The sequence below is a fragment of the Phyllopteryx taeniolatus genome, chromosome 23 (assembly GCF_024500385.1).
Source record: "Phyllopteryx taeniolatus isolate TA_2022b chromosome 23, UOR_Ptae_1.2, whole genome shotgun sequence".
In the NCBI taxonomy this organism is placed as follows: domain Eukaryota; kingdom Metazoa; phylum Chordata; class Actinopteri; order Syngnathiformes; family Syngnathidae; genus Phyllopteryx; species Phyllopteryx taeniolatus.
The window spans coordinates 545422-570537 of NC_084524.1; the positions used below are offsets into that span (position 1 = coordinate 545422).

General features: G+C 50.6%; 5 protein-coding genes across 11 annotated transcripts in view; 4 read left to right on the forward strand and 1 right to left on the reverse strand.

Moving 5' to 3' along the window:
- Positions 1-7434, forward strand: part of fgf11a (fibroblast growth factor 11a) — a 28402-nt gene extending 20968 nt beyond the window's left edge. For 2 of the 3 annotated variants that reach the window (XM_061764285.1, XM_061764287.1), the window contains 2 exons: positions 4027-4225; positions 4758-5040. In XM_061764285.1, coding sequence (XP_061620269.1) covers positions 4027-4225; positions 4758-4900 — 342 coding nt within the window. In that variant the 3' untranslated portion in view covers positions 4901-5040. Of the gene's footprint in view, positions 1-4026; positions 4226-4757 lie in introns of all 3 variants that reach the window. The other variant, XM_061764286.1, reaches the window with a different exon arrangement.
- The window catches only part of nlgn2a (neuroligin 2a), a 96766-nt gene extending 84026 nt beyond the window's left edge, over positions 1-12740 (reverse strand). Inside the window, exons 1-3 of the mRNA XM_061763793.1 lie at positions 12603-12740; positions 12385-12502; positions 9601-9755 (exon numbers count right to left, since the gene is read on the reverse strand). The gene's annotated coding sequence lies outside the window, so the exon portion shown is untranslated. The remainder of the gene's footprint in view (positions 1-9600; positions 9756-12384; positions 12503-12602) is intronic.
- On the forward strand, positions 8891-14445 carry chrnb1 (cholinergic receptor, nicotinic, beta 1 (muscle)). 3 transcript variants are annotated; one of them, XM_061763820.1, is made up of 11 exons: positions 8891-9098; positions 10581-10714; positions 10944-10988; positions 11056-11165; positions 11247-11355; positions 11459-11603; positions 12305-12490; positions 12566-12789; positions 12971-13149; positions 14061-14208; positions 14287-14445. In XM_061763820.1, the coding sequence occupies exons 1-11, from the start codon at positions 9038-9040 to the stop codon at positions 14422-14424; spliced, it is 1479 nt and encodes a 492-aa protein (XP_061619804.1). In that variant the 5' UTR covers positions 8891-9037; the 3' UTR covers positions 14425-14445. The 3 variants fall into 3 exon arrangements, with proteins under 3 accessions (XP_061619804.1, XP_061619805.1, XP_061619806.1); XM_061763821.1 differs by having other exon boundaries at positions 9078-9201; XM_061763822.1 differs by lacking the exon at positions 8891-9098 and adding an exon at positions 9342-9440.
- A 1528-nt stretch (positions 14446-15973) lies between these two features.
- On the forward strand, positions 15974-20884 carry chrnb1l (cholinergic receptor, nicotinic, beta 1 (muscle) like). 3 transcript variants are annotated; one of them, XM_061763817.1, is made up of 11 exons: positions 15974-16129; positions 17038-17171; positions 17262-17306; positions 17574-17683; positions 17758-17866; positions 17938-18085; positions 18158-18343; positions 18427-18650; positions 19153-19334; positions 20093-20231; positions 20332-20884. In XM_061763817.1, the coding sequence occupies exons 1-11, from the start codon at positions 16048-16050 to the stop codon at positions 20470-20472; spliced, it is 1500 nt and encodes a 499-aa protein (XP_061619801.1). In that variant the 5' UTR covers positions 15974-16047; the 3' UTR covers positions 20473-20884. The 3 variants fall into 3 exon arrangements, with proteins under 3 accessions (XP_061619801.1, XP_061619802.1, XP_061619803.1); XM_061763818.1 differs by having other exon boundaries at positions 16013-16129; positions 16968-17171; XM_061763819.1 differs by lacking the exons at positions 15974-16129; positions 17038-17171; positions 17262-17306 and having other exon boundaries at positions 17526-17651; positions 17938-18089.
- A 1869-nt stretch (positions 20885-22753) lies between these two features.
- cldn7a (claudin 7a) lies at positions 22754-25004 on the forward strand. Its single transcript, XM_061763839.1, is given in 5 exon segments — positions 22754-22948; positions 22950-23281; positions 24052-24216; positions 24339-24423; positions 24497-25004. Coding segments are annotated over 5 exon segments (915 nt in total). The 5' UTR covers positions 22754-22784; the 3' UTR covers positions 24666-25004.
- Positions 25005-25116: the final 112 nt, after the last annotated feature.

Consider the following 25116-nt stretch of genomic DNA (forward strand, 5'->3'; position numbering starts at 1 on the left):
GTCGACACACGTGATTTGCTTTCGCTTGATTTTCACGCCTGTGGGCAAGCGGCGCAGCGAAACTAGCGAAACTAGATTGACAATATAACAATACTCGCAGGCATATATTCTTTATGCCCTGGGAAAAAAACGACGACTATGACTGCAGGTTACTAAGTTACTGGGAGTAGTTGTAAAACCTTTGTATACTGCCCTCGCTGGCCAAGTTATGCAAACCAGAAGGAGCCACGATGAACGAATCACGACGTACAAACGGTTTCGTTTCACATTGAATTGTTACGAGATGTTTTGATCAAGAAATGTTTGTGTCACTGCTTGCAAACACCAGGGGAATTATTGACAGCTCGCGCTCCCCCTCTCAAAACAAGCTCGGACAACAACGATAGGTGCATTCTCGAAAGCGGGAGAGGAAGAGGGAGCCCGCCGCACCGGTGAGAGTACGTAGCTAAGCTGCGGGTGAATTAGTTGTTCTTCGAAATCCTCGAGGTTCCTCAGAGCGCTTCGTGGCTTTTCCGGGAGGAGTCAAATGAGTATTCGCAGAAAGGAATGCCGGAAGTCGCACGAGCTCGTAGCAAAGGGCTGGCATCTTGCCGTCGCTTCGGTTCCCTATCTCCCGATAGCAGCTGCTGTCTTCTTTCTTTCTCTTTCTTTCTTTACTGTCCAACTATTTGCGTCAGCCGCATTGTGTTGCGGTTCATTTTTCCGCCTCCGTGCGATTGCCCTTATCTGCTGCGCCCGCTCTCTCGTCTGGCCCGCCCGCCACATTTACTTGTTCTACATCGAAGCAATATGATCATCAATCAAATTCATTTGCTGTTGCTCGTTTGAACACCAAATTACAAAACTGATGATTCCAAATCAGTAAAGAAAGAAATAGTGCTCAGCTGAGGACACGGTGGCCCATTTTATGAGACACGTGGTGTGCAACAGCCTCCTGGGCAGAGACCAGAGGGAAATTGTGTGTGCTTGCTCCTCGTGTGTGTGTGTGTGTGTGTGTGTGTGTGTGTGGAGGGGGACACACACAAACACACACACACACACCGTGTTAAATGGTGTGGTAAAGACAGACACACACACACACACTTTCTGCCGTGTTCAATTTGGCTTCCCACCGCACGCCCTCAGCAAAGCCACATGCGCAGTCAGGTATAAACACAGAGAAGCAGCGAGACGTAATTGGGCCGGACCGGTACCGGTACCGGTACCGGGGGCCTGCGCAGGGCGAAAAAGTTGTCAAACTCGCAACTCCCGACGACAGCGAACGCAGCTTTGGCCCTGGGGAGCCAATATTGAGAATGTCAGTGCAGGAGGAGGGCGGGATTCATCCTACGTCAGCTGTCGAAGCACAGACCGATGCTAAATAACGCCAGAACAACAATGGATGGGCGGATTTCTTTGGAGCTGGAATAGGTCAAAGTGCGTTGGGAAAAAGAAGCCGGAGTCCGAGCAGTTCAAACGAGCCCGAACAATTTCTTTTCTGGTCCAGACTGAATGGCAATCATTTCACATCGTTTGCTCAATAACGCTGCGGACGTGGCCCACTGAGTTTCCTTTCAAAAATCTATCCATTTTAATATTGGCAGTTGTCATCCATCCACAGCTGATAACATTTTCAAACGTTTAATACGAAAAAGCCTTTCGCGTCCGAAATGAAGTTCCGTGATTTGCAACAGGTTTTCGAACCGCCCGCTCGGCACGGCGTCTCCTCCCCGTGACGTCGCCTCTCGTGCGGCGGACACACGTGGCCTGCGGCGAGGAGGTGAGAGGCCACGTGACGGAGGGAGCAAGAGGGGGAGAGGGGAAGAAAGAGCGCTCGTGCGTGGGGGCTGCAGCCAACAGACCATATCGCCCAGATAAGTCAATATTCCAGTTCCAAAATTCGAAAGATGAAGCTGCTCAAAAGGCCGTCTTCTTTTATGTGGAACAAAAATGACTCAAAGCTTTTCCAGACAAACTAAGAAAAAATAGGACCTGTTTGAGACCACGGCAGAATGGCAAATGACCAGAGAGAGCCAATCGCAAGCCTCGGCTTTACAAGGAGGAAGTGATCGGGGAAAAAAAAAAATGTAACTCAAATTGGAATCATGGAAATGTCATGGAAGTGCATATTCTCTCACCGTAATGTAATGCGTTACACGGATTACAATCAGATACATGTTGCAATGAGTTCCTACCCAACACTGGCGTCGGGGTCGTGATCAAATAACACAAGCGCACACGTTTTCAAAGGTTAGCCTCGATCAGCGTCGGTTCGTGCCGGCGTGCCACGACTCAACAGCAACGCGCACGTCGTGCCACTGCGCCATATTGATGCCGCCAAACACGGCCGTCGTCGTGAACGCCACCGATGCGCATCTGCGACTCCGAAATTCTCTTCCTCACGTTTTGTCCAGCAGTTTTGTTTTCACCTCATGATTATTGACTTTGTGCAGAGGTCTTACGCGGAATCCGTTTCCCGCCAGAGCGCACGGGGAGGCCTCGCGGTAAACGGCAGCTGTGTCATAATCCTCCTGTACTTCGCCTTATCATGATTTGAACCTTTCGTGCGAGTGAGCGACGAGGGCAGCGGCTGATGCCTCGGTCATCGCTTTTGAGCGTGCGTGCGCGACGGTCACGAGTCGTGTCACGGCGTGCGTGTTGTTCTCAAACAGGTGCAACTTGAGGGGACGCTTCAGCAAACGTGCTTTGCCGCACAACAACGAGCAAAGGCAACATGAAGAGGCGGCAGACGGCTCTGCGTGAAGACGGCCCCCCCCACTGAATACTAGAGGAAGCGCAGCAGGTTGAGCTCGTGCGGGGTGGCGAGGGGCGACCAAGAGAGACTTCGTCGTTTGCCGAGGAGGAAATGATGAAATTGCCGTGACGGCTCGTCAGGGTAAAAGCTCGGCAGACAGATGCGAGCGTGCGTGCGTGCGTGCGTGCCCCGTGAATAATGCGCACCCTTAAATGAGTAGCACAGCCGACGGCACCCTGGGGTGAGTGTGAGCTTTCCTAGCGTGAGAGAGAGAGAGAGAGAGAGAGAGAGCTGTGACGAATTGCAGTTTGGATGCAACAGTTTTGTTAATTGCAGGGAAAACAACTCGAGCCTGGCCGATATTTGCCCTTTGCATCCAGCCGTCCATTTTCCGTAGCGCTTATCGTCACTCGGGTCGCGGGCGTGCTGGCGCCTATCCCGGCCGACTCCGGGCGAGAGGCGGGGAACGCCCTGAGCCGGTGGCCAGCCAATTGCAGGGCACGTATGAACAAACAAACATTCACACCAACGGGCAATCTACAGTCCTGAATGGACCGAACATGCGTGCCTTTGGGGAAACCCGAGAAAGTCGCCCGAGAGAATGCACGCAGGAACGGGGAGAACATGCAAACTCCACACAGGCGAGGCCAGGGATTTGTCTTTGTTTGTTTGAAAGTCATCATTTTTGTCTTATGTTGTAATGTGTTCATGTTTAAAGAAAGAAATCTGCCAAAAAATGTCGGCCATTTGAAAAGAGCCAATATCGGTCAGGCCTGAATATATTTTACTGTCCAAAGAGCGGCGGCTAACACGTCTGTTGTGGCCCACAAGGGAGAGGAGACGCAGGATGGAGATCTGAATGGAGAGCGAGCAAAGTCCCGATTCGGGCCTTTCCGCTCAGCCGTCGCATGGACGCTCCAAATCGATCGTGTAAATTGCTTTGTTCCCGACAAGGTTACAACATGGCGGAGGGCCGCGAGGGTTGGAAGTGAACAAGGAGATGCAAAGTGCGGCGCAGAGAGGGAAAACGTGGCAGCGGCACGACGTGACATCTTGGCGAATACGAGCGTAGGCCGAAAAGGCCGAAAGGCGGTCGCCGGACCATCCGGGGGGAGGGCGCGGGGGGGGGGGGGCTAAGGCCATTGTTGTTTGTTGCAGGTAAGGCGCGGTATAAATAACGGATCCCGCTTCAGTAAGCCTGTGATGATGAAACGCGGGCTCCCTTTTCCCAAACCTGTTGTCCTCACCTAGCCCTTTTGTGTATGCGTGCGTGCTCTGCGTGTGTCTTCCAGGAACACTTCACACCAGAGTGCAAGTTCAAAGAGTGCGTGTTCGAGAACTACTACGTCACCTACTCGTCCGTCCTGTACAGACAGACGCAGTCGGGCCGGGCCTGGTACATCGGCATCAACCGGGACGGGCAGGTCATGAAGGGAAACCGCGTCAAGAAGACGAAGGGCGCCGCACATTTTCTACCCAAACTCATTGAAGGTGCCACAGATCAGTAGCAGAAAGCAGAAAGCAGAAAGCTCCCCGCGCGGATTGAGCCATCTTAATCCGCACCGACATAGTTCGAGAAATCATTCATACGTTATCCAAATGCAGCTCGAGCGGTTCGCAATCAATATTGATCTATCGCATGACAAAACCATCCAAAGAAAATACTTCATATGCAAACGTAGTGATGTGTGCAGATTGGAAAAGATGTATTTTAGCTCGCCGAATTTGCGTCATCCAACCGAGCCGAGGATGTAAAAATGCTGACGTCAATGATTTCATTTACGTGGGCATGTCACTACTGATTTGAAGGCCCTGCGAAGATTCGATTGATACGGCGACACACGGAGGCTGAAATCTGATTGGACGCACGCACAACACCTAACGTCCGCATGCGGGTACGCGTACACGCATTACACGCAGTGCAGCCAAGAGAAATGCCGCCAAATGAAGCAAATTTTGTTCCATTTCTCATGGGCCAAATATCATTCAGCTGAATTGTTGTTCTCTTTCCGTCTGTATGTAGTGGCCATGTACAGGGAGCCGTCCCTCCATGACGTCGCCGAGCAGAGTCCGCCCAGGAAAACGCCCAAGACCTCCAGTGAGTCGCCGGTGCACCACAATGGCAAGAAAGAGCCTCAAAGCAAAACCAAAACCTCGTCATCCTAGCGGTGTGAGACAAGAGGGCTGGAGGGGGATCCCCGGAGGACACCTGAACAGGGTTGCCAGGTCCTGCAACACGGATCCCCCCCCCCCCCCGAGACTCTTTGGTTACCTTCAGCGGGCACCGAAGAGAACGTCCTTCATGTCCTGACCTCTACAATTTGGGAAGCAATAACGCCGACAAGAGGTGTGGCCTTCTTTTTTTTTTTTCCCAGTCGGTCCAGCAGCCGAGCAAAAAGTCTTCCTGGCGTTCACCACAATTGGTTCCTCAGCCACCGTCTCGCTCCATCGACGTCTTCCATGCATGTCAGCAGCTTTTTAACAAGCATTATGTGTGTGTGTGTGTGTGCGTGAGAGGTCTTCTTCCATGTATCACCGCTGTGATTTTGTGATTTCATTAGTTTCACACTTGTACTCAATTTTCCACTCTTTGTTAATGTTGTTAATCACAATCTGTCAACCCTTCAAAAAAAACACATAGGTGCGAAAAATGTGCATTAATTGGCGTGGGTGCGTAGCTGATGATGTAACTGATGGTTATATTACGGATGTGTTGACGACACGATGCCAAACTGCATGGCAGACAAAAAGATTGAGGTGAAAGGAAAGAATGAAAGCCAAAACGATCCCTCAGCAATGAAAGAGAAATGAATAACGCCGAAATCTGAGCCTTGTCTAACGCTCGCATCAATGCCAACACAATAACGCCGACGGTGATGTTGTTCTTCACACAAGTCAAGATTGTCTCACTTTTAAGCAAGGTACAAATCACTAAATGTGATATTAAATTGCATTGCCGTTATTGCCACATTTGTAATTGCTGAAACGCCACTTTCACACCGGGCGGAAGCGCTTAAAACCTTAATTAAATCGCTAAATAGACCTTCAGGTTGCCATGTTTGACCAGTCATCCCCCATGGATCACTAAGTCCATTAAATGTTTGACTATTCTTCCCAAAGTAATTACACAAATGTTTAATTAAACACCGCTGGGTGCTGGAACAGAATTACGGCTGCAGGCAGATATTGCGTGGGTGGAACTCTCGAAGATTTCAATTTGAAACGGGGGGGGGGGGATAACTTTCGGAACTATGTTATTCGAACGGCATTTTTTTAAGAAAATGTTTGTTCTTTTAAGTTAAGAGGCAAGAAGCTGCAAAGAGTTGACAGCAGCGCTCGTGTTTTGAAACGGAGCTGCATCACAGAACGCATGCGTTGATTTTGGAGTTTGAAAGGCACAGGATGAGGTGAACCAGTTGAGGGGGGGGGGGGTTGCATTGCGGACGCCGGAGCTCAGACATCACCTCTTGGTGTTGATGGCCCAAAAAAGAATACGGCGGTGCCTCGAGATACGAGGGACCCGACTTGCGAGCGTCCACTTGAGATACGAGCGTGTTAAGGTGGCAGTGGCAGCTATAATGAATATGAAATGTTCTTTTCAAAAAGAGGCTTCGAGCTGTTTATTGCCACTCCCAGTTGAGGTTTCGTGTCAAACTCAAGACAATTACACATTTCAAAGAGCAACATATCTTAGCCTTTAGTCTGTTAGCTTCAGGCTAATGCTCATTAGCGTTTGTGTGGCTGCGTTCGGGTGTTCTGACCCTTTAAGCAGCGGGTATTTGAACACGAACGGCACAGCAACACACATGCTGTACATGGACAATATAACAGTACTCGCACTTATATACTGTATTCTTTATCCTCTCTCTCTATATATATATATATATATATGAATCCCACTTGAGTTTTAGGCAGGACACGCCCCGCCGCAATGTGATTGGCTGCGACATCCAGGTAGGCATGAAGTCAAGCATGAAGAGTCAGTGTGATTTGGCCAAGACGCACACGCCAAAAAGAGCAAAAGAGCAGCACAATGCGCATTGAATTCCTTGACAAACGGACATTTTCTTTCATTATGTCACTACCTTATTTTTTTTATATATATTTCTTTTTTAAATGTACAAGTATAATATTATAGAGATCTTTTTTTCTCATTCAAATAAAACATTGCATTTTTGTTGTTGAAGAAATCAAACTTGTATCTCGAGGCACCGCTGTGTAATAATAATAATAATAATAATAATAGCAGACAAGGTTTGCATATCTGCTTTTACGGGGACTCGCAAATTCGGACGAATCGGGAGCTCGTACTCCTCCCCGGGGACTCCCCCCGTCGCCGGCACGCTGCAGAGAGGGAGAGAGGCTGACCCACCTGGGGGTCCGCTGTGTGGATACTGTCTGCGGTGGGGGTGCTGTGCTGTGCGAGGGGAGTAAGAATCAATGAGTGCAAGTCACTGGACAAAACAAAGCAATAAACCCGATGAACAAAGTGCAGCCAGCACCACGTCCCAGACGGCGAGAGCGAGAGGAGGGGGCGAGAGATTCATATTGATATTGCAAGCTAACGCACACAGGCTTCGATTTGCATGTGCCCTTGCGTGTCCGTGTGCGTGCGTGCGTGTGTGCAGGCATTACTTTGCGGTGGAGTCCCTTCGCCACATCTGCAATGCAGCAGAAAACACACCAAAAAAAAAAAAAAAAAAGAGTTAGTAGGGCGGGGGGGGGGGGGGGGGGGGGGAGTAGAGTAGCACTGTCCCTTTTCTTCATCTACTTCAAGCCCTCATACTTACTGTCGCTATATTATTCTGATGATGATAATGATGATGATTGGTATTCTCGTAATTCAATCTAGAAATGTCGAGATTGCGATGGGACTGACAGATCGTTGGACATTACCGCATTGGACCTTGTACGTTTACTTTCCGTTCCGGCCGCCGAGACCGACTTCCTCCTCCGCAGCAAAGGCGGCACAAAATGCGATGCAGCACACGTTCGCAATCCAAATTGCCAGTTTGTTGTCGCCCCGCCAGGCGTCGCCCTCTCCCTCGTCCTCAGAGCAGCTGCGTGACCTCCGTCACAGGACGCCTCCTCTCACACGCCGTCTACCGTCCGCAAAAGGAGTCTTTTTGTTGCTGTTCTTTGTACTACGAGGACACTTATTGTGACGCGTTCCTCCTCCGCAAAATCTTTTGTCTTCCAAATTCCAGAAGAGCCCTAAAGTCTTCCGGCTGTCAAAGCGCCAATGACACTACTTTTGTATACAAAGAAGCAGGCAAATATAAAGTATCTGTAGCTCTGTGAAGAAATGCGAGAGGGGCGCAGCAGCACGACACAGCGCGGGTGTGGAGGATTTCCAAATGCGCCGAGACAGGCTGACGAGCTTGCGTGCGGCCAGACCACATAAAGCGACAGTCTTTGCCTTCTATTTCATGGCCTCCCTCCACCCGCCGCCAACCCTCCAAATCTTCACTTTGCATTTGCATTTATTTCTATCGTACCTGACACAAAGACGTGGCTAAAACTGAATAAAACGCATAAATTTGTATGATTTTAACACTGGTGGTCAGTGGGTTTTTTTTTATATTGTGACCAAGAAAAGGAGGAAAAAAACCAAGGTCATCAGGCAGAGGAGTTCTTCATTGAATTGAGCGCGTCTCGCACCGTCAAATTGATTTTCCACCGATAATGTCAACACAACTTGTTGCTGACGCGCGCGATCCCCACAAAACAATTCAACTTAACTCCACCGATAAAAGCCGACTGATCTGTTGTTGATGCGCTCCTCGCCGGTTCGCCGTTAACGCTTTGCTTCTATGCTAATTAAATTGGCCGCGGACCAAATGGCGCTGGGAGCGGATCGTAAATGATGCCGGCGTGTTGTCGGTCACCGTTAAGCGCCACATCGCTCATTTGTTTTGCCGGCTGTCGGCTTGCAGAAGAAGAAGGCCCGACCCGCGCGGCCGTGTCCCTAAGCGAGCTCCGTAAAAGCCTCGACACCATCAAAAAGTCAAACCGTTTGTACAAAGTCTCTCAAAATTGTGGAAACTGTTCTAGCTGCAAAGGAGGGAGCAAAAGAGACGTTTGGCATCAGAATGTATAGGAAGGGGGAACACGCACGCACACACACACAGACGCACAGACGCACACACTCACACCCCGGCCTCCCCCTTGTCCGTCGTAATCGGAGCAGTCGGCAGTTGGCCCGTCTGGCCTGACTGACAGACAACAGCAGTCGCTCCGAGGATCTCCGGGGGACTTCCACGGGAGCAAAAACGACGCCGGAGTTGTGCTGTTTTTGTCACCATGAAAAGCCAAGACGCGTTCCTGCTGGTGTGTTGCGTATGCGGCCTGAGTTCACTGGGAGGTAAGCGGCGGCGGCGGCCTTGTCGCACATCTACGAACAACTCGCACGCTCGACACAATCGGCCCCCCGACGAAGGCAACGGCGCAGAAACAGAATGCAACGAGTAAGAAAGAATCATGCTCGCGGTTTGAGGAATTGACATGCATAGCGAGACATGAAAGCGTGGCTCGACACGCTTTTAGCTCACGCTCCAAAACACATGGCTAAAAGTCGTCCCAGCATTCATGGCTCATGAAGTCACAGGAATCGCTGGGCAAGTGATTCGATGAGACGAAATCAGCGGCCAGATCCCGGACACGACTGCCGACCGTGGCGCGATTTGACAAACGTGCGATAGTCACGGTGGGTGGAAAACATGACGATGAAACGACCTCACCAAATGGCCGCCGGCTCTCATTTGATGGCTGACAGATGCTCGGATCTCAACTCGGCAAAGATTCATTTGATTCATTCGTCTGATCCCAGCAGCTCAAAAGTAGTACTAGAAATGTGTGTGACTTACCCACCGGTAGGATCCAGACCAGTTGTTGGCACCGTTAGGTTACTCTGATCTGGAACCGCCGGAACTGCGCGACTGGCTGACTTTTGTCCTCGCTCGAAGGGTCCGGGTCGGGTGGTCCGTGAAGAAGCGGTCTTGCTCACCACATATTGGAATTCCTGTCAACAGATATCAATGTGGATGTTTGTGACTCCAGGCAGATGTTCAATGAACAGTTTCGCTGTTTTTACGGCAGTGTTGTTTGCTCCGAGTAGCAAACGGAGCTAGGCGGGCTAACTCGTATTGACAACTGGATTCTACTCGGATGTGGTCGCAAATATTTCTTTCTTTCCATCTGGATGAGTTTAAAGTAGCAATTTTCCCCCAGGAAATAATGCAATCAATTATCGCTCACAGTTTGGCGGATGTCAGATTTTCTTTCCTGAAGTGATTATCAGAATCATCTTTATTTGCCAAGTATGTCCAAAACACACGAGGAATTTGTCTCCGGTAGTCTTGTCTCTTGTCTCTTTTGTTTATTTTACTTTTGCAACAATGGCAATAGACATCCATTACATCACGGCATAAATTACACACCTCAATATTGTAATTTTCATCCCTTCTCAAAGAGAGTATAGTATGCGTTGAATATTTCAATATCAAGCTTGTATTTGACACTACTAAAAATTGCACATGCCGGTGGATTGCATTGCACGCTGGGAGATTTACACAGCAAAATTCTGAAATCTGAACGAATTTGAAGCCGCGCGATTGCGCAGTGCACCGCTTGCTCAAAACGGATCATTAAATAGGAGTCACAGCTGGGGATGAAAATCACAACTGATTCTCGACGCTTCCAACCAATGACATATGTTTGACATCGCTGGAAAATATAAGGCACGAGAAATGTTGCGTGTAAAAATGATGGCATTTGGGTCAAACTGTACAACGCAGCAAAGGTCTTTCGACTAAATCACCAATGAGTTTGACTTTGAACGTTTCAGGAGCCGCGGATGTCGAGCAGGCTCTCATGAAGCAGATCTTCGCTAACTATAAGCTCAAGGTTCGGCCCGCACGCACCCCCGAGGAGCGAGTGGTGGTCCGGGTGGGCATGACCCTGTCCTCATTTGTCGGACTGGTGAGTTCAAATAAAAGGAAGCAAAGAAGTCCGACGGTGTGTCGGCTTCAGCTCGGCCGGTTCCGGTTCGCGGCCCCCCCCACCCTGCTCGGTGCCCGTCCCAGCTGTCTGCCTGACATTCCGTTTGCGTTTTAAATAGCCGGTCTGGACACGTAAACAATTTACGTGTGCGCGCTCGCTGCAAACCCAACAATATATTGACTTCTATTTTGTTTTTCATTTCCTTCAGAATATGAAAAATGAAGAAATGAGCACTGTCGTCGTCATGAATTTGGTAAGCGCCGGTTGAAACAAAGCGTGCCTTCCATCCGGACTCGTTTTACAAGGAACTCTGTAAACAGGAGTGGACAGATTACAACTTGTCGTGGGATCCCAAAGAGCATGATGGGATTGAGGTTTTGCGTATCCCCGCTTCAAAAGTGTGGCTGCCGGACATTGTCCTGATCAACAAGTAAGGCGTGGCGATTGAACGGCACACCTGTTTTGCCCTTTTGGGTCACTCACTCCTCACCACGTTGTTGTCGACTCGCAGCAACGACGGCGTGTTTGATGTGGCGCTGCATGTTCACGTGCAGGTGTATAGCAATGGCAGGGTGACCTGGACCCCGCCCGCACTCTACCTGAGCTCCTGTGGCGTTAGGGTGAGGGTTACGTTTTTTTTGCTTCACCACCAACAACACACTTTTCTGTTTTTACACCCCTCAACTGACCCTCCAATTTTTTTTTTGGTCTCCACCCACCCAGGTGACATATTTCCCTTTCGACTGGCAGAACTGCAGCATGCAGTTCCGCTCCTACACGTACGACTCCACCGAGATCGAGCTGCAGTACACGCTGGATGCCGACGGCAACGAGATACGGGAGATCCTACTGGACGAGGCCTTCAGCGGTGAGGCGAAGTGCGACACTCAGTGACCGATTCCCTCGGAGAACATTCGCGGACCGCACACCGGTCGGGAATGTTGCTAATCAGCTCCTTGTTAAAGAACAGCAAGTTGTTCAAAAAGGGCCGAAACATTTGGACAACAAAAGTTGAGACAATGTCAAATTAAGTTGACCTGTCAAGGAAGGTTATAGGTTCATCCTGGAAATTTCACCCGAAAGCCCAATACTCTTAACTTTTTCGTGACTAGTGTACGTTGATTTGAATTGAAACAGCAATCCGTGCGTTGATGACATTTCAGCTGAAGAATTGTAATGCTCTGTACTTTGGAGCAGTGACGTCGCAAATGTTGTTGAGCCCTCCTAAAACGATTTGCTTGGATGTGGTTATGCGCAAATGTGAGTGTCTTAGTCCCCCTAAAACCAATCCTAAGCCCCACTAAACGATTTTGTACTTCTCCAAAGTTCCCTCCACCCCCCTCAGCGAAATGTAATGGCCACACAGTGTGGGACGAGGTTTACCGCCCACGCAATACCCCGGTCACGGACGGAAAACTTTGCTCGGCCCGCATCCCCCCCGTCGGCCGCAAAGGTTCGACTAACGCCGCCCTCGCGATTGCCCCTGCTTTGGAGACTGCCAGTCCTCCCTCCAACGTCTCGCCGCTTAACCCGTTGAGCTGACCTCACATACTGGTCCTGCGTCCCCAGAGAGCGGCGAGTGGCACATCAGACACAAGGCGTGCAGGAAGAACATGAACAAAGACCTGTACGAGGACATGAGCTTCTACCTGATCATCGAGAGGAAGCCGCTCTACTACGTGCTGAACATCATCCTCCCGTGCATCCTCATCACCGTCATCGCCATCTTCAACTTCTACCTGCCGCCCGATGCAGGTACGGTATACTCTAGTGCGCCGGACAAAACACACACACACCGAGTAAGCATCAACTTTGTTCTCCCTCTGTCAGGTGAAAAGATGGGACTGTCCATCAATGTTTTGCTCACCCTCACGGTCTTCCTGCTGCTGTTGGCGGACAAAATTCCCGAGACCTCGCTGGGCGTTCCCATCATCGTCAAGTACATCATGTTCACCATGATCCTGGTCACCTGCTCCGTCATCCTCAGCGTGGTCGTGCTCAACCTGCACCACCGCTCGCCGAACACCCACATGATGCCGCTGTGGGTCCGCAGGGTGAGATCAACTGCTCAATTGCTCAGGGGATGGATCGCGTTACCGGCTGGCTCCCTCAGCCGCATCATTCAGCATTTTGACGACAGACCAACGCGGGCCCATCGAGTCTCGTTTAGCCCATAAATCCTGCCATAAACGAATCCAAACAAATGCAATTCCTCCTCCTCCTCCTCCTCCGTAGATCTTCATCCACATGCTACCCTCGTACCTGTGCATGCTGCGCCCCAAAGTGGAGGTGCCCCTGGCCCTCAAGATGTTGCCCATCCAGCGGGAGAAGAAGGTGTTTGCCATCAACAAGGCCACCGACGAGTACTTCATCCGCAAGCCGGACAACGCCATCTTGTTCCCTAAGCCCAACAGGTGAGGCCACGGCCGTTCGCGAGAGCACACATTCAAAGTTCACTCGCATTTCTGCACATCCCTTCATTATTGTAGAAAGAAAAAAAGGGACCAAAAAAAAACGATATAATGAGTGTGAAGAGGAAAAAAAGGCCCGCTAAGGGTCTACAAGAGCAATTTGATGAGGCCGCAGTATGTTCCAAGACACGCACACACACGTAATTGGATTTAGTGCATGTCTTGGCACCAGACAGCCAGTTTTAGCTGAATTAGTCGAATGAATTGTAATTGACTCCACGCTGAGGTGCTACTTTGAGCACTGATGGAGGGGAAGTCTTGCGAGTCTCTTCTCTTCCTCGTTCCTAATCTGGCCCTCCCGCTTTCCCCTCAAAGAGGTCACAGCCGCTTCGCCGAGACCACCGCCGCATTGTAAACCGCTCCGAGCGTTGGCGCCGAATACCGAGCAGGTCGTCCCTCACTCGGGCCTGTCCGGCATTCGGAGCAACACTGTCCTCTGGTGGTGGGTGAGCCGTCCGTCAAAAAAGAAAAAGGAAGCAAGAGTCAAAGCAACAATCTGGGCACTGACTGTCCCACTCTTACTGCAGCTTCTCAAATGGACTTCAGTATTGAAGCGTATTGCGGCCACACCAGAAAAAACAACAACAACAAAAAACTCAGGATCGCGTTATAACGTGATCAATTTCACGTTTGAACATGATCGGTTACGCATTTGGCAAAACAAAACTAGCAATTCCTTCCTGTTTAGGTCACTGCCGCAACAGCCCCCTATGAAGGTACATGTATCAGTTTGATGCGTCTTAGAAATCAGTTCTGAACGAACGGAACGTAGCTGATTTTAAAAGAAGACGAAGAAGTTGGCTCATCTTCTCGCAAGCTTCCACTCGCTGTCAAGATTGCCTATTTGTGCACAGGTTCCAAGCGGAGGGGAAAACATCGGAGCTAAGGAGGTTCATCGACGGGCCCAGTAGCTACCTGTCGCTGCCCCCCGAACTCAAGTCCGCCGTTGACGCCATCACGTACATCGCTGAAGCTCTGCAGGCCGAAAAGGACTACGAAGCTGTGAGATTTCACCTCTTTCTTTGCAAACGGGGGTTTTGAACCGCGCCTTTCTAATTCTCTTTCCCCGATGTGTCCCAGCTGAAGGAGGACTGGCAGTACGTGGCCATGGTGGTGGACCGCATGTTCCTCTGGATATTTGTCATCTTCACCACCGTGGGCACCTTGGCTATTTTTATTAAGGCCAGCCTCAATCGCGCACCCACTGACCCTTTCTAACCCCAGAAAAAGTCAATCAACTTTGGGCTTTTTTTTTTTTTTTTTTGACGGCCGCGCGTACATTTTGAACAAACTGACTTGACTCTCCACAGATGAGCGGCCAGGCTGGAGAACCTCAGCGGTGATCTTACCGCCCGGTCTTCAGGAAGGCCGGCGCCCGGCATCAAACTTGGAAGCTCAGAACTGTGAGGCAGATGTGCTAACCGCTAGTTCGTGTCACTGCTAAAAATATTCCTGCATGTCCCTTTGTGCCGGAGTGGCGTAAATATTCCGACGCGGTGTCACCAAATAAACGAGGCGCAGCAGATGCCGTACAGAGCCAGCTGTGTGCTTTTCATTTCCATGCGCCGCACGCACTGTGTCACATGCTTTACGGGTATTCCTGTGCCGAAACTAATCCTCTTTGTATTCAAAGCACTTATGTGTGTTTGTACAAGGAAGCTATTCTTACGGCGCAGCTGTGAATAGCCTGTGGAATTCCCATCATATAGGCGACCTTTGGGCGTGTGTGTTTTCTCGCCCTCTCTTTTGTTTTCTCACAACATTTTCTATGAAGATCATCTGTTGAGCGACTTGCTTGCAAGACACGCACGCACGCACGCACACCCATCGACGTGGTCTTTCCTGATATCCGTGTGTGTGAATACAGTGGCGGGATGCATCACAAATACAAATATCAAAAACCAAATCATAATGACAACATTTGATAAAGAAGAAGACCGAGTTGAGTGCTTTTGCCTAAATTGCCTAACGTTTCAATTCTCACGCATTCCTAAATCATACATTTTAGTTCATCAAACTGAATAAAGAAGGACCGTCGGCTCGTTCACTCGTGCCGTGTCGATCGCTCGACGGAGAGCCCGTGTCGCTGAAGTGCCGATACAGCGAGTGACCAAAAGGCAGCCGGCCGAGCGCGAGATGTTTTCCCTTTCGTGGCCCATCGACCCGGCGCTGATTAATGGCCTGCTTCTGTTTCCCCTCTGGAGACCCTGACCGTTGCAAGGTCAACGTGACACGCTGACGCGATGCGACGGAAAGTTGACGGTCTTCATATTCTGTGGAACGCACTCGACCGAGGCCCGCCTGACGGAAGAACACGGCGAGATACGGTTAAAGGTTCCGTTTACACATACTCGGGAAAGGCAGATTCGCTATGGGGTACATGAGCGTGGAATGTACCTTAAGTGACACCAATAGGCCAGGAAATAAAGAATATTTGGCGCCCCCCTCCCCCGTGCACTCCTCGCCAAAAATATCTCCATCGTCATAGCACTCAACCCACGGCTAGTCCTCCACTTCCTCTTTGGTCCTCCCCACCCACCGTCCCAACATTCTCAGATTGGTGCGCACCAACCAACAGGTGTCTGCCCCAAAGGCTTCCCAGTACAAACACATTCCACCCTCTCGTCACTCCCAGCACCGGTGCCCAATCGGGCCGCGGTTCCCCGCCGGTGAGGTATGATCCGAAGCGGGCAAAGACGACGTTCGCTGTTGGACGACGAGCTGCCAAAAAGTGGCAAATAGATGAGTGCCGGTGTCCGCTGAAGAGCCGCATCCGTCTGGGTGAAGGTGCGCAGGAGTGAGCTGTGGAGGTTCACGGGGTCTCTGGGTTTCCGCAAGAAGATGAGTGGAGCAAATAACATGACGAACCTTCACCTAAAGATCTACCAACTCGTCATCATATGCCTTTGTCTTTGTTGTACCGGTAAGGACACGATTGTTTTCTCAAATGTTCCCTTGGCGTCTTTTAGAATGGATTTGCAAGGGGTTCGCCTGCCCGGCTCAGGATAACTCTGCTCTCGTTCATCCCAAAGGGGTTTGATGGTCCACACCCAATGGACCTTGCCCAAACTATTCCCTTAATGTTGGAAGCATAGAGTAGCTCGTCCACCTCTTGACGCACTCGACGTCAAAGAAGCGCACGCTGTCTGCAGGGAAAGCGACGGCTACATTTGGGGGGGGGGGGGAGCGCACACCCCTCTGCTGCCTCCAGCCATTCCAAGAAGCGCTCGGCCATTTCCGTTTATTACGCATCTCCGTGAAATGACATTTGATTATTACGTGCGCATGTTCAAGTTGATTCCACCTTACATTGTAAGGCAAAAAGCAAATGATGTTTTTCGAACGCAAAGCAACTTGAGACTGTCCTCTCCGCTACATTTCATAAAACAATTGCTAATCAGAATCTATTTGGAGCCCAGATGGTGCCGGCCGCTATCCCAGACATCCCTTTGATCCCGCTCCCCTGCTGCATAGCAATTACATTAGCTCAGTCACCTTTGCGACCCGTCGCACAGCACCGGCGCCCGCCCGCCCGCTCGCTCGCTCGCTGTGCACGTCCTTCTTTGTCCGCCCGCCCGTCGTCATATTTGGAAAGATGCATATTTGGGTGTCCGTGTCATCAAACTGAGTGCAAATAATGAACTGGCAGTTTGCTAGCCTCTCCGCTCGCTGGTTTTCTCTCTTGGCTTCTTCCTTTACAACCGTGCCCCGTTTTTGCGGCTCAAGTCACCGAGGGTCCGTTTTTTTTCCCCGCACTTCAGTTCGGCCGTGTGACTTGGTACGAGGCTGGGACGTATCAGCGTCAGTGATTTATTGTGTGCGTTGGCCCAGGCGCCTCAGAAACGGAGCGGAAGCTTCATCAGAAGATATTTAAGAACTACAACTTGAAGGTGCGACCCGCTCAGTACTGGGAGGAGAAAGTGATGGTGAGGGTCGGAATGACTCTGTCCCAACTCGTCAGCTTGGTAAGCGCACACGCACCTCGCAGAATAATGCACACGCAGCCATAAATGACCAACGGATGACCTCGGATGCGCGCGTCTACCTGACTACAGAATGAGAAGACTGGCGAGATGACGACCAACGTGTTCATGAATCTGGTACGAGGGTACAAACACGCACTATCGCACTAACAGCCACTCTCAAGTTCATGCGCTCCAAATGATTTCCCGCTTGAGTTTGACCTTCCCTTCTTCCTGTCTTTCTTTGCGTGGCGATAATGAGATTTGTATGAATGAAGAGTCGTAATTTCAATAATAACGGGCAGTGGTAAACGTCCGCCGGACGCTGTTGAGAAGCCCTTGCGCGCGGCCCTCATGCTGACTTTGAAGCTGTACCGCGGAGGTGAAAGTATGGCATGTCGGCAGGAGTGGAAAGACTACCGCTTGTCGTGGGACCCGAAGGATTACGACGACATCGCCGTTTCGAGGATTCCCGCGAGCAAGGTGTGGCGCCCCGATGTCTACCTCATAAACAAGTGAGTGCCTGCTCAATTTATTGCCAAAAACTTGACACGTGTCGAAAGATGTGTGTTTTCTGTCTTCTCCTCAGTAACGACGGTCAATTTGACGTGGCTTTATATGTCAACGTCTTGGTGTACAATGACGGCACCGTCAACTGGCTTCCACCGGCCATCTACCGCAGTTCTTGCTCTATCGAGGTGGAGTCTGGTCGTATAGGTCCCCACGTGTCCGTCTCACTGCTATTTTCACTCGCCAAAATCTTCCGCAGGTTGCGTACTTCCCCTTCGACTGGCAAAACTGCAGCATGGTTTTCCGCTCCTACACCTACGACGCCTCGGAGGTGGAGCTGCAGTATTATCTGGACGACGACGGAAAGGAGATCCGCGAGATCGTCATTGATGAGAACGCGTTCACGGGCGGGTGACGGACTTGGCCTGCATCTCCCGAGCGATTGGTTGGTTCGTTTTTCAACTTTCTTTCCACAACAGAGAACGGAGAGTGGAACATCTGCCACAAACCCTCAAGAAAGAACGTCAAGGACGATCTGTACGAGGACATCACCTTCTACCTGATCATCGAGAGGAAGCCTCTTTTCTATATCATCAACATCATTGTTCCCTGCATCCTCACCAGCGTCTTGGCTATTTTCGTCTTCTACCTTCCCCCCGGAGCAGGTGTGAAGCTGATGTTGTCTTATCCTTGTCCACAAAGAACAATGTGCCCAACGGTCTTGTCGTTCGTCCCACTCGGTTCCCAGGAGAGAAGATGACCCTCTCCATTTCGGTTCTCATCGCCTTGACTGTCTTCATGCTGCTGCTGGCGGACAAGGTCCCCGAGACATCGCTGGCCATCCCCATCATCGTCAACTACGTGATGTTCACCATGATCCTGGTGACCTTCTCCGTCATCCTGAGCGTGGTCGTCCTCAATTTGCACCACCGCACGCCCAGCACGCACATCATGCCCAACTGGGTTCGCAGCGTGAGTCGGACGCATCTTCCTGTTTTTGGCTCGGCCACAGTGAATATCATCCGTCCCCTCCCGTCTCTTCTTGTCGTCGTCGTCTGCATCCTCTGCCGTCCCTAGAAACAAACAACATCCAGATTTCACGTCTTTGGTCTTCCACTTTCTCTGCTACCTCGCGGCTCCATTTTTACCATCCATCCTCTCTATCCTCCGCTCGAGTGAAGTGTAAACGAAAAAAATGGAGCAATGAAGACGCTGTAATGCCCTCGCATGCGGGTAAGGCGAGCTACCTCATTGGTATGGGTGTCTGCTTGTGACAAAATGAACTGAATGCGATACACTTCCATGAAATTGTCCTCCAATCCTAGAAACTCCCACGGAAGGTTTTCCATTTGGAATATTTCCAAACTTCCCCAGCTTAACTTCCTCTCGCGGGAATTGACCAGAAACTTCCCAGCATTGTACTTTGCACCCCCTCTACAATACGCACTCTGTTTGTCTGACTTTGGCCTTGTAGTTCTTCATTAATTTCCTGCCCAAGTACATTGGCATGACCCGGCCTGAGCCAGAGGAGTGTCTTTTGAAGGAGGACTCTAGTGAGCAAACCCCCGCGCCAAGCTTCAATGGACGGCAGCGGCACGGAGGAGAGTACTTCTTTCGCAAGATCAACCCCGATCTCGTCGTACCTTGGAGAGGCAGGTAAAGTCCTACAACTGTTGCCACTCGCCGTCTCATTCGGCCCCGATATATGTCGAGCTAAGACCGAAGGCCCGCCCACGGCCGCCGAGTCCTAAACCGCAATTTTGCTTGGGCATCAGGGTCTAAAATCCCGTTGAGAACGTGCGAAGATTTGTGTGGCGACGACGTGCGTCACATTCAACTTTATTCCGTCAACCTCTTTTAAATCGGGGCGTCCATCTGCGTTATTATTTATCTGGAGTAAGAATGGCATGCCGTGGGATTCGGAGGGCGCACAAGCCAGCAGAATATACTCTACGTTGCGCAATTTGCCACAGGCGGAAAAGGTGCTCACACTCCGTACTGAAGTAGAAATACACATACTACAAAGACTCAAGTCCTTAACAACTGTTTTACTCACTGTACTTTACTACTTCCATACACAAATAAGGTACAGATATGTACAAAAAAGTCGACTTAAGTACAGTCGCAGTGCGTGGCCGCTTGCTCATTCTGTTGTCTTGCGGCGCATGTGTTGCCGCACAACTCCTAAGCAACTCGCACAACTTCTGAGTGTGCGTTTGTATGCGGTTCAGACCGCGACCGTGTCTCGCTCAGCGCTCAGATGAGTGACGCGCACGCAGTCGTGTCCTCCGCTGGATGCAGAGCGCAACAGCAGAGAGAACGCGTCTAAAGTTGGGAAAGTTGGGAACATTGATTGGAATGTTGCTGGCTTTCGACCGCAAATCGCCTTTCCCGTGTCTGCCTCGTCCTTTTAGGTGCGAGAGTCTGGTGCAGCTCCAAAGGCTTCCGGGGACGGACGGATTCTGTCTGATTCTTCCGCCCGACCTGAAGTCGGCCATCGCCGCCGTCACGTACATTGCCGAGCAGCTGAAGAAGCAAGACACCGATGATTCGGTGCGAAACATGGCTCCCTGCATCCCGGGGGGTTCTAATAGTTGTTACATATATATATATATATATATATATATGACATCTTGTTATATTGTGTGCGCAGATGACAGAGGACTGGCAGTTCATCGCCCTGGTGGTGGACCGTCTCTTCCTGTGGCTTTTTGTCATCATCACCACTTTGGGCACTTTGGCGATGTTCTTGGACGCCAGTTTCAACTACACGCCTGACGACCCCTTCCCATAACAGGCCGTCGAATCGCCCTCGTCGTGTCCGTACAACCACAGTCTCCGGGGTCGTCGTGCAGTCGTTTCATTTTAACTTCCGAAGCAGCTCAAGATACTATCGGACTTGCTGATGGTCGGGGAAAAGTCCCATTAGCTCTAACACATTAAGATATTTCCTTTTGTCATCATCACTTAATTTAGCAAACTACGCTATTTGTGTTTTTCAACAAAAAAAAGGAACATAAATTCACACTAAGCTATAGCTAAGCTAGCATTAGCGCTGTAAACAAGATGATATTAGCCACGACTGCTAACTTATTTGTAGTGGAATGTTACTTTCAGATTAAATGTTCTCAGTTTCAAGTTTTATTTTTGGAATTTACAATCCATTCAAACAAATCCAAAAGAGGTGATAAATGTTGCTTCCCTTCCCTCTGCTTCTGTTTTTCGCCATTCTGACGAAATGATCAAATGAGTTGCACAACAACACACTCCAGGAGCGTAATTGGCTTACGCAGCGGTTGTGATGTCACCGACCTATTTTCATGCTTGTCGGAGTGCAGCGAGGGGTCGGCGGCAGGCTGCGCAGTGCGCACAATTGTAGCAAATGCGAAAAGAAGGCCCCCTTGTTATCTCCGGACGAGGAGAATGAGCCCACGGGACAGCACTACAGTCCACTGGTCCCTGTCCTGCTGCTCCTCCGCTCAACGTGGGCCCGGTCGCATAAGACGCTTTCAGGAGCTAAACAACGGGCATGAAGAAAAGGGCACCGTCCCCCTCGTTTATGCACATTGGAGCTTTTCAGGGAAAAGCCGTGCGTGGGCACTTTATCGCTAATGCCTCGCTAACTTCCAGAGACACTTGTGGGACTTCAATCGTTGGATTAGCCTTCCTTCTCGTGCACTTCAGACCAGGAGGAGGCCACAGAAATGCGAGGGGCGAAAAAAGCCCTGCGCGTGAGAGAATGCGCAAAGTGCTCGTCTGTGGGCTGATTTAGCTTTTTTTTTTTCTATTGGCCATTGAGCAACGGCTGAACCAGCAGGTCAAATGTGTCTTTACTGCTCGAATAAAGAAAGGAAACGTGAAGCGCGAGAAGAAGTCAGGGAGGGGGCGGCTTTATAGGACAATGCAGCGTTTTTGTCTTCTTTTCCAAGGCAAGAGCATCAAATAAATCAGGTTACCAATGGCGACAACATCGGTAGGCCCCGGACTGTCCGCAACGCCTCCTCCTCTTCGTCCTCCGTTCCGTGGAAAAGAGACATCGAATAGGGGGGGGGGGGGGGGGGGGTGCAGGGCAACAACGAGGCATTTCTTGTCAGAGGTGAAGTCGAAAGCGAGACAAAAGGTCAGCACAACGAGCTGGGAATATCTTCGCAAGCCACTGATCCCCAACCCGTTTGCCGTGTGAGACGTCTCCGTGAAAGGAAAATACATACAGAGCGAAGAGGCCCTGTGGACAACCCTGGCAAAATTTGAAAAGATTCCCCAACAGAAAAAAAAAAAAAAAATAAAGAGTATAAAGTACATCAAATACATCTACAAACAGGATAATAGCGACTTCGTCCGACATCTTCCTCGATTTTCCGTACCGCGTATCATCAAATAAAAGACTGTATATCCACTTAAAGCCTCCGGTAGCTGGAACACGTCCCACCGGATCCACGCGGCGACAACGAGGCCCTCTCAAGCAGCCGCATCAGCGCGAAGCCCCCGCCCGCATGCCGGCTGTCAAGTCAGACTTCAGAAAATACAAAATGAATATCAATCCGCCTGCTCGCTCGTCCGTCCGTCCGGCTTCGTCTACCGAAAGGGAAGATGTATTTTTGGGGTGTATGAATTCCCAAATTGCCTTTAAATGGTCTTTCAATGGTTCAAATATCTATTTACTAGAAATAATATGTCTCTGTTCAGCTGTCGATGCCAGCTACATAGAATGACTGGTAGAACACCCGTTAGATGGCAGAAGGTACAAGTAAGCCGCGTTGCCATTCATCCAACATCGTGATCCACGAAGCAGGCCAACATTTCACACTGATGAAGTCAACTGAGATCATCATTATTTCGGCGGGTAAACAGATGCATTTTTGTTTGCAAAATATGTTGCCTTGGCTCCCAAGAAAGGCTGAAATGGCCTCTGAACATCTTTTCTCCTCCAGTTTTCCAGCCCCTCATTAGAATATCGCCGTCGGAGATATGCTGTAAATCTGCTGCGAGCTGTTTATCGTCTGCGCGGGGGGCCCTCGATCTGGGTCACTACACATTTTACACACTCACGGAGGGTGGGGAGGGGGGGTGGGGGGCAAACTATGGCAAAAAAACAAACCCTCTGAAATGCCTCACGAGCATGAGAACGTCTGCGCGGGCGGAAAGGAAGCCGTGGAGGCAACCTGTTGCTTTGCCTGGAAGTGGAGGGAACATTTCCCGGCAGCCACTCCACGCATGGCAACAACGCACACCCACATCTTGCATGCCCATCCCCAAGAAGACCCCGCCGAGCACACACACATACTCACACGCGAGTGCTTTCTGCGTTGCGCTTGCACCCGCTTGCAGGACTTTGAGCACATTCTGGAGAAGAGGCCTCGTTTCTTTTTGGGAAGGACAAATGGCCAATTCCGGTATTCAACTTTTGGGATTCTTCATGTCGCTGACTGGCATCGTGGGCCTGATCATCGGGACCGTTCTGCCCCAGTGGAAGATGTCCGCCTATATCGGGGACAACATCATCACGGCCGTGGCCATGTACCAGGGATTGTGGATGTCGTGCGCCTTCCAGAGTACGGGACAGCTCCAGTGCAAGATCTACGATTCCATCCTGCAGCTTGACAGTAAGCACTAAGTTGTTTTGTTTTCTGTTACTTGTTCTGAAACAAATACTTGAAGGCCCAGTCACCGGTGCGGTTTATCTTTGCAAATCGGACACGCAGCATCTGAAAGGTCTGGCCGGGAGGGGCTCTCAAAGCTGGATTTTTAGAACTTTCGACACGCCGCCGATCTGATCGATACACACAGCCGGGCGCTCAAAGAAAAGAAAAGCATGCAGGTGCCTTCCGCACTTCTTCTTGAGCAGACCAATCAAACCAACTTGTACTTTTTACTATAAGTATTATATATTTATGATCAAAACACATCGAAAACTAACTCGAAGCATAATGATACAAATATAGTTCGACGAATCGCTCTCTGACAGAAACCTTCGACGGAAGCTGGTACAGGCACACGAAGCGCTTCCCCACTTCCAGAAGGTTCCGCCGGGCCTTCTCAAACAATAGCGGCCCCGCAACGGCGCCGGGAGGCCGATGTCCGCGCGGGCCGGGCCGGACCGGCGCAGACTGGTTCGAGGTGGACAGAGACAAAGGAAGGGTCGCCGTGTGATGTTTGAAAGGAGGCGGAGGGGGGGGGGGGGAGGGGCGCTGACGGATGAGGAGCGGACAGTCGGATTTCAAAATGTGGCGCCACGCCATTGGGGGCGACCTGACTGGCATTCAACCTCGCTGAGCATGCACATAACAAAGAAAAGCAGCTTTTGTGCGGTGGCAATTCTAGAAGTTGATTGGTTGAGCGCCTCCTCATCATAACGCAATTGGATCCTCTCCAGGTTCCCTTCAGGCCACCCGGGCACTGATGATCGTGGGCATCATCGTGTCCGTGGCGGGCCTGGGCGTGGCCTGCGTGGGCATGAAGTGCACCACCTGCGGAGGGAGCGACAAGCTCCGCAAGGCCCGCGTGGCCATGACGGGCGGCATCATCCTGTTAGTGGGAGGTGAGTTTGAAGCCTCTAGTCACACTGCACAGGCGGCAAAAGTCAAAACAAAGACAGACTCCAAGCCAACACACGAGCAAACTGCGACTCAAAGATTCCTTCCATCGGTTGCCTCCTTTTAGGGCTGTGCGCCATCGTGGCTTGCTCCTGGTTCGCTCACAACGTCATCCGGGCCTTCTACAACCCCTACACTCCTGTCAACACCAAGTAAGCTTTGCTTTCGTTGGCTTGTTTTTAAACTTCAAGCTTGTTTTTCATACCATACCGCTTGATGGCGCAGGTTTGAGTTCGGCGCCGCCATCTTCATCGCGTGGGGCGGTTCCCTCCTGGTCGTCCTGGGCGGGGCCACGTTGGCCGCCTCTTGTCCGCGAAAGAAGCAGGTGTCCAAGTACCCGTCGGTGGCGAGTTCCCGCTCCGGGCCTGCGAGCAGCAACAAGGAATACGTCTGAATGTCCGTCACTTGTTCTTCTTCTACAAAGATCTCCCGGTGAACCCCAAAAAGTGGGGCTTTCTGTTGTTTGTGCATTGAATGACGCAGCATTGTGCTATTCGCAATGACTGTACATTGTAAGAAACAGGCGGGCCTACAGGCAGCTTCAACGTCGCCGACGGTTTCCGAAGACTCGCGCACGCTTGCTTCGTAGTCACGCAGATGCCTTTCACACTATTTATTTGGCCAATTGTAGATTCCAGACTTGTAGATTTAGGTCTTATTCTGTTGTTGTTGTTTTTAATACGAGGCATACTCTGTAGCTGATAATATGCAGAAATAAAGACATTGTAACATTTTTGGGCGACGCGGCGGTCTGCTTTCCAAAACGGGAGGGAAGCCGCAAAGCCACAAGCCGCTGCTCGGGATGAAACCAAAAGCAAGACAAAATGCTTTAAAAAGACATTCTC